The 8951-nt window shown below is 39.7% G+C and overlaps 1 protein-coding gene across 1 annotated transcript; it reads left to right on the forward strand.

Annotated features, from left to right (window-relative positions):
• The first annotated feature begins 1262 nt into the window (after positions 1 to 1262).
• Positions 1263 to 5677, forward strand: LOC148085000 (kelch-like protein 10). Its single transcript, XM_087786035.1, has 5 exons — positions 1263 to 1387; positions 1871 to 2354; positions 2681 to 3298; positions 3940 to 4089; positions 5201 to 5677. The coding sequence occupies exons 1-5, from the start codon at positions 1266 to 1268 to the stop codon at positions 5561 to 5563; spliced, it is 1737 nt and encodes a 578-aa protein (XP_087642161.1). The 5' UTR covers positions 1263 to 1265; the 3' UTR covers positions 5564 to 5677.
• The last annotated feature ends 3274 nt before the right edge of the window (positions 5678 to 8951 follow it).

Raw genomic sequence — 8951 nt, forward strand, 5'->3', positions numbered from 1 at the left:
CAAGGCAAAGCCTGAAAAAATAAAAACGTCTTAAGATGTTTTCTTGAAGAAGTCAGTAGACTCCATCAAACACAAAGAAAGAGGAAGATCGTTCCAAAGCTTAGGAGCATCAGCTTGGAAGGAATTCTCTCTTCTGGCAGTGAACCAGGTGCGAAGAACCATCAGTAGATTCTGATCCACAGACCTCAGAGCCCGAGCTGGGGTGTAAGGTTGGATCAGATCAGTTATGTAAGGAGGAGCCTGACCACGAATAACTCCAGAATTTTAAAGTTGATCCTGAAAAAAACTGGAAGCCAGTGAAGAGTTTTAAGGATTGGAGAAATGTGAGTTCTTCTACTAGAGCTGGTCAGAATTCTCGCTGCAGAGTTCTGTATCAACTGAAGGCGAGACAGCTCCTTCTTGTTAAGACATGAAAACAATCTGTTGCAATACTCTAAACGAGAAGACATAAACGCATGAATAATAAGCTCCAGATCATGTTGTGACAACATTTTCCTAAAATAAACAACACATATATTACGAGGTAGGGGATTGCATGAGCCACCCTATTAGTGTAGTATCAATTTAGAAGTATTTATTCGAGGAGAATATTACAAATTTGTCAAAATAAACAAAAACACGTTTAAAGAAGTATAGTTAACAGTTTATCATTTTGTTGGGATTACGAGAATAATTGATAGGATCATTTGCATATTATTGATACAGTGGTCACGCTACTACTGCTTCAACATTACATTTTCTATATTGATAAATGCTAAAGATGCTTTTCAGGTGTGTCTTCATTTGTGGAATACTTACCTGTATCTTCTCTCCATACTGAATCAATCTGTGTTGTTGTAGTTTTAATAATTAAATTATATGAATATACAAAAGTATATCATAACAAATATAATATGCCAAGTATTGTAAGACAATAATATTTTTTATTTTTATTATTTACGAGCACCATTGCTAATGGGGTTGTTTTGTTGTGATTAGCAGGCTGATCGAGTCTGACTTGGTGACCTCACCCAGTTGTAGAATTTGTGTTGAGCGAGACAGCACCATTTAAAAGACACATCAAAACACATTAAAAGACAAATTAACACATTAGCTTTAATAATTACTCTTAGCCCTATAAAAAGACAAAAACTAATTAAAACAGTTATTGGACAACAAAGGTTATGCTGAAATGTATTAAAGAAACAGCATTATTAAAGGCATATTAGCAACCATATAATGAAGCTTGAACGGTTTATTTTACGAAGGAAATTTGACAAGTCAAAATGGTCTCGGTGTTAAATGAACTTCGTTTGGATGGAGATTTTTGTGATGCGGTAATTAAGGTCGACACTGCTGAATTTCCGATTCACAAAAATATCATGTGCAATTGCAGCCCCTACTTTCGGTGAGGTCTGATTTTGTTAATTATTTTGGAATCATGCTTCAACTACTTCAGCAATTAGGAAAGTAAATTCTGTGTTTTGTTTTTTTATAATGCTTATTTTTCCTTAGTTATTATCTTTTAAATCATTTTGTAGGTATTGACTCAAATAAATACCACTAAATATGAATTATTATTGAGGTTGGGGCCTCATGTACTAGTAATTGTTTTAATTACACCCAGTTCCAGAAATGTACTTAAATCTTATTTAAGTGAGCATTCACCTGCTATATATCTGTTCAAAATGTGACTTATACTGTATTTTCTCTTTACTAACTGTTATAGCCGCTTACTTGGATCACACTATTGTTTCAAAAGTATGAAGGCTTTCTCTATAGAGAAGCTTTACATTGTATGCACCCATAGGGGAATCAAGATATTGTACCCGAAGTTATCTAAAAGTATATTGGGTGAACTGTTTTTTTTTTCATCTCTTCTATCTCTCAGAGTCCTTTTCAAACGCTGGTCCGGTCGAGAAGAGAGAATGTTTGACATCTCTGGGCTCTCTTCTGAAATCATGCAGCTCATCATTGAGTTTGCATACACTGGAACTGTTTTTGTGACAAAAGATAATGTGAGGGACCTGTTACGAGCATCTGATTACTTCAACGTCATCAACCTAATGGAAATCTGCTGCGCTTTCTTGGAGGAGCACCTTAGTCCGGAGAACTGTGTTGGAGTATGGCATCTGACCAACACCTTACATTCTTATGATCTCCAGCAGAAGTCATACAGTTACATTCTGACTCATCTTGAGGAGGTCTTGTTATCGGAAGAGTTTACACAGCTAACTGTAGAAGAGTTGTCCAATATCCTGGAAGGAGACGACCTCACTGTCAAAGAGGAAAGTACAGCGTTTGAGGCTGTTATCCGCTGGATCACGCAGGAGTCTGACACAAGAGGACGACATATATCAGAACTCTTGTCAAAAGTAAGTCATTGGCATCCCCTCAAAAAATGTATTTGTTAGCTTTATTGATCTAGTAGGAGTTGGAGCCGCCATTAAGGCGTTAATGTATTTCACTTTTTAAAATTATATTACATATATTTATATTAATAAGTCATATAAACAGATGTTATTGATAAAAAAAATGTCCGTCAAAGGTCAGACAGGTTTATGAATCTATTTTCTGACTAATTCAACCTATTTAGTTAATTGTACAAGTTTGATGTTGTGTTAATTAAAATTATTTTGTGGGCCATATATAATACTGACGAGTTTGCATGACCTTCAAGACAATTTTTCTCTCTGTAAAGGTCCGGCTTGCCCTGCTGAGTATAGACTACATGAGGATGAAGGTCTGCACAAATAGATTGGTGAAAAACAGCCCAGATTCCCTAAACATTGTGGATCATGCCACCAACATCATTCTTTACATCGTTACAAACAGACTCAATGTTCCAGGATTCTACAACCTTGTCGCTCGACCTCGATTGCCAAAGTTTGTCCTGTTGGCTACTGGTGGCTGGTTCAGAGGTGAATTGACGAAAGTGATCGAGGCCTACGATACTCGTGCCAACCGCTGGGTGACCCTGAGTTTATCTCTAGACCGTGCCCGTGGTTATCATGGAGCAGTCTTTCTCAGAGGCTATTTGTACTGTCTTGGCGGGTTTAATGGAGAAGAATATTTCAACAGCGTACACAAATGTGACCTGCAAACTCAAATATGGGATGAAATATCGCCAATGCATTGTCGCAGATGTTACGTCAGTGTCACAGTGTTTAATGGACAGATTTATGCCCTGGGAGGATTCAATGGATTACATCGACTCCGGAGTGCAGAGTATTACAGGTCTGATAAAAACCAGTGGATCTTTATTGCACCCATGCAGGAAGCTAGAAGTGATGCCAGCTGCAGTACCTTTAGAAACATGGTAAGTTAACATAGTAAGTTAAGAAGTATTGGTTAAATATGATGTTTCTCGTATTGGATTTTAATTGTCATGTTATTCAAAATAAATAGAGCAAACATTGCACTTGCATCACAAAATATATGTGAGATATCCATTGGAAAAGGAATTGGTTTACATAAAATTATTTTGTCTTATTTCATGCCAATAAACTCTTTTACACAGGCGATCTATTAGTTTGTTGCTAGACATGTATAGAAAGACGATTTCAACGGAAAACAGTAGCAACCCACAAAAAGGTTGACACAAAATTGAGCAATTCTTTATTAATGGATTTTCCGGTGAGACCAGTAATGGTGCAAATAGAAATAAGCTGATAAAAGGCTAGTTTAGAGTTTAGACTTTTTTTTTTCCAAATGTCAGATATTTGAGTTTTGTATATTTTTTGACCTATATGTTTATTGTTTATATGTTTATATATGTTTTAATTTGTTACTGTTAACAAGGGTATTTAAGTAATGATATCATATACTACATCTAATAATTAGAATAAAATACTTCAAATATTAGAATCTATGTACACACTTTTGAATATATATTATTTCAGTTGTTGCATGTGTTCACAGACAAGTGTGACCACAAGCTAACTAGTCTTTTCTGTCCAGATTTACATTTGTGGTGGATTCAACGGACTTATTTGTCTGCAAACAGCAGAGTGCTACAATCCTGAAAGTAACCAATGGACAAAGATTAGCAATATGACAAGCCAACGGAGCGGACTTTGCGTTTTCACTTATGCAAACTGTCTCTACGCAGTAAGTACATCACACACATATAAATGATAACATTATTTCTATTCAGCTGCCTCTAAGAAATGAATTGCCTAAAGCGCAATTCATTCATATTCTCAAGTTTAAGATATTATTAGTGTCACTGGATTGAAAGTTAAAGTCAGTAGGTCAAAGCAGTACAGCAACCTGGATTTAGTTCAAAATATTCCAATTAAGCACATAGTTTACAAATGAGGAAAGCATAGAATAGTTAGCAACAGTATTATAGTTTTAAATTATTGTATTGAATGGTACAATAAAGGGATATTTAAGAGCATGTAACTACACAAGAAAGTACAGCACAATTATATATTTGCATTACAGTTTTCTGTTATATTCAAACAACACATTATAAAAAAGTGATGAAATGTCTAAAAGATGAGGCTTTGAATTAAGAGTAGGAATAGGCTGGAGAAGAAGCTACATTAACGGAAGTATTTACTTACTTTCTTTTATTTTTAATAATTAATAAAAGAACATACGCTTTTGTAACAAATATCTTTAAGAACACCAAACATGGAAGCTTAGGAGTGGAAATGAGCTCCCACAGGATTTTTAATGAGGGTGTGAGTGTATGACCCATGAACGATACTTGATGCTATTAATTAAACCTATGAAGCTATATATGTTTTGAGAATTACTCTGGCAGCAGTGATGAACATTTTGATTTTATGCCACTGCACATCTTCATGATATTAGCAGTCACAGATTAGAAGTATGACGTTTCCATCTATTATATATTTGATATCTCATAAGATGGGTGCAGGACACCTCAAGGACACATTATTTACCTTCGCTATATAATCAGCCCAAAGTAAAGTGAACCTCTGTATCACCACAGAATGATGTAATTAACTTCTTTTATTTCATTTTTTACTGCAACTTGGGAATACTGAACAAAGCAGTACAGTATAGTGTATTTCAGCACTCACTCTTGTACACATTATAATATTGTATAAACATGTTTAGTTCTTAAGTACATTTTAGCAAAATAAAACAATACAGAGCACACTATTCCAACTATGATTCTAAAGTAAGTAGTAAAGTAATTGTATAGAATTAAAATGACCCATAGTGAAGCGCTTTTTCCTCACAGGTTGGTGGTTACAACGGTCATGAACGTCTTCGCACTGCAGAAGCCTACAGCCCACAGACAGCTTCTTGGCATGCAATATCACCCATGCTGACCCCCCGTAGCAACTTTGGCATTGAAGTCCTTGAGGAGCGTCTTTTTGTAGTTGGGGGATACAATGGTTCTTTGCCCTCGAGTGATGTTGAATACTATGATGCTACGTCAGACATGTGGTCTGCGGCCTGTAACACCAATATTGACCGCACTGCCCTGAACTGCTGCGTTATATATGGACTCAACAATATGGTAGAGTACTCTGTACCTCGCTATAGCCTACCAGTTCTGCCTATAGGTGGTGAAAGAATGGAATTAGAAGAACTTGATTAAAATATATCTTCTACTTGTTGCTTTAATTTCTATGTTCTATGTTAAACCTTAAGGTGTTGGAATGACTATATACATTTGTTTATTATCTTGCCGTTAATAAAAAGTGACGAAAACAAAACATATATTTTGTAATTGTTGATAAACATTTTACAGGTTTCATTTATTAGGTTCTAATTTTTCATTTACAGTTCATGCAAGTGTGCCAACCGAGGGGTTTCTGATTTTATTTATTATCCGACAACGCCACCTGGGAAATTTCAGCCCAGGAAATATGCAATTTAAAAGGGCACGCCGGTCCATTAATACAATAAGACAACCAGATGTGATTACCAATTTATTAAATTAATAAAGATTTTATTTACCAATGAAGATATATCCTCAAATTGATCCACATATGTGTATTCATTGATGGGTTGAATATATGTCCTCGTTTTGTGTACTCACATTGATAATGTTATCTTTTATTCGGAGTTCAAACATTCTTGTATTTCGTCCCTTCGACTTTCGTCTTTCTCAGGGAGCATTTTGGGCCAGTCTGTCACAGCACTGACCTTCTCGGGCAGGTCCTCACTTGCCCGCTCGCTATGAAGGATACAGAGGTGACACTGAACTCGCACTTGGCCTTCACATACAGTTTGTTCTCCAACAGCCGCTGAAGAACTTGTTGGACGTGCTGGCAGTGCTCCTCCTGGTTCCGAGAAAAAATAAGTATGTCGTCCAAATTGACAAAAACTGAGCGGTTGAGAAAGTCCCGGAGGACATCATTTACAAGGTTCTGGAACACAGCAGGGGCATTAGAGAGACCGAAGGGCATGACAAGGTATTCAAAATGGCAGAGGGGGGTGTTAAAAGCAGTCTTCCACTCATCCCCTTCATGGATGCACACAAGGTGGTAGGCATTGCGTAGGTCCAATTTCGAGAAGACTGTAGCGCCCTGCAGTGGCTCGAATGGGGAACTGATGAGGGGCAGGGCATACTTGTTCTTGATTGTAATGTTGTTGAGTCCCCTGAAGTCGATACATGGACGAAGAGACTTGTCCTTTTTGGAGACGAAAAAGAAACCAGCACCAACAGGGGAGGAGGAGGGTCTTATAAGGCCAGCCGAAAGAGAATCCTTGATATACTTCTCCATTGCCTCCCTCTCAGGCCGGGACAAGTTATACAGGTGACTGGGCAAGGGGGCGCCGGGGGAGGAGATCAATGGGACAGTCATAGGGGCGATGAGGGGGCAGGGTGAGCGCACAACACTTACTAAACACCTCCCCTAGGTCATGATAGGCTGGGGGAACCAAGGAGAGGTCGGGGGGTACCTGGGGTGGGGAAACACCTCCCTCTGCTGGAGGCAGGGCAGATTGAAGGCAGGTGGAATGACAGAAGGTGCTCCAACCCACCACCTTGCCAGACGACCAGTCAAAATGGGGGTTGTGCCGCTTGAGCCAGGGGTAACCCAGGACCAGAGGGGTAAGAGGAGACCGGATGACATGAAACTGAAGTTTCTAATGGTGATTACCAGAAACAATTAATTCAAGGGGCTTGGTACGATGAGTAATAAGGGCCAGGTGGTGGCCATCTAAGGCATTAGCGTTTAGGGGCGAGGGTAATTGTTCAAAAAATAATGCCAACCTGAGATGCGAACTTGGCGTCAATGAAGTTTTTGTCTGCTCCCGAGTCCACCAGGGCAGATACCGGCAAGGGACATCCGAGGAACAGAAGAGTGGCATCCAGCAGAGAGCGTGAACCGAGAGGAACGGGGACGGAGGGGGGGTGGCTCAGCAGGGCCCCGAGTCTCACTGCTGGGCCTTGTCTTTTGGCAGTGACAAACAGGTGGAGATGAGATGTCGGGGTTGTGCACAGTACAAACACACTCCGGTCCTTAAACGACGGGACCGCTCAGCTTCGGTGAGACGAGTGTGCCCCAGTTGCATGGGTTCCTCTTCGGGCACGGCACATCTCACGGGGGCAGAGAGGGTAGCTCTCGGGAAGTGTGGGGAATAGGAAGTAGAGACTGCTGGGGGTATGGAACTCCCTGTCTTCTCCCTTCGCCACTCGCGTAGGCGATTATCCAGCCGGATGGAAACGGAGATCATTTCGTCCAGAGTCTCAGCCTCTAGTAGCCAGCTCATCCTTGATGGACTCACTGAGACCGGAAAGAAAAAGCCCACATAGTGCTTTATCGTTCCAGCCCGATCTTGCTGCATAGGTATGAATTTAGTGCGCTCAGTAGTCAACGTGCAACTGTTGTGGTAGTACGTGGTGTGATTTCTTTGTTAATACTTTAACCCATACTAACTATGTTGTTAAAAAGAAGAAAGTGGACAGACGAATATGTACAACATGGATTCACATGTATCACGGAATGTGATGGGAGTGAGCGTACTATCTGCATGATTTGCAACGCCAAGTTGCGCAACTCTAGTCTCGCACCGGCAAAACTAAAGGAACACTTTAGACGGGGAATACAGAAACATATCATATACATATCTATGTCTTGAATTAAAAAAAAAAAACATATTTTATTTTTCACTAAAGAGGGGATCGGTGAATGCGCATATGAAATAGGTGGGGTTCAGTACCTCCAACAAGGTTAAGAACCACTGGTCTAGAGGTCTTTAAAAGAAAGGACGCGCTAAAAGATTAGCTGCCACTCTCTGTAAGAATCTGGTGGTTGAACCAGGATGTCGGACAGAGACTGGACTGAGCTCGGAACTTCTGGTATTTCTGAATAATTTGCATTCTTTGTTAACTGTTGTATTTAAGGTCTTGTATGGCCTACTTTTGTAATCATTTTTTGCTTTTAATACATTGACTGTTTTAATTCTAAAATGTTACTCTTCCTTGGAGCAAACGAATGCGCAGAACTCATTAGACAGGAAAGAGAATTGAGTTTGCTTTACCAACCACAAATACTAAAAAATGCAAAGAATGACAATCTTACTCACTAAACTACCATGTGAACTACGCACCACCACCAATGTCACCGTTCACCGAACGTGCAGCGGGAAGCCACCACTAGGGGGAATCCGGGCGCTCATTCAGTCAGTCTGTTCACAAGAGACCAGAAAAATCACAGCGTATGGGATCTTTTCATAAATATTCATCAGTTCGCATACGAAATAACATGCAAACAATGAGAACAGAACAGTGAGATTTGGACGGATGGATTTTTTAATATTACTTCACACAAAGACAAAACAGCATCGGTTTATAAGGTGGCGAGGTGAATAGCCTACCCTGAGCCGTACCCTACTCAGGCCTTGACGTGCCTGGGCGAGTGCAGTGGTGATGTGGAAGAGAGGAGGCACTCGAGTGGATCTCTGAGCTGTCATTCTTAACGAGTTGCTCCACACTCATAAGCCAAAAAACACCAGCTCCCCATCAGCTGAGCAAA

Source organism: Callionymus lyra, chromosome 3, assembly GCF_982586985.1.
Source record: "Callionymus lyra chromosome 3, fCalLyr1.hap1.1, whole genome shotgun sequence".
Classification (NCBI taxonomy): domain Eukaryota; kingdom Metazoa; phylum Chordata; class Actinopteri; order Syngnathiformes; family Callionymidae; genus Callionymus; species Callionymus lyra.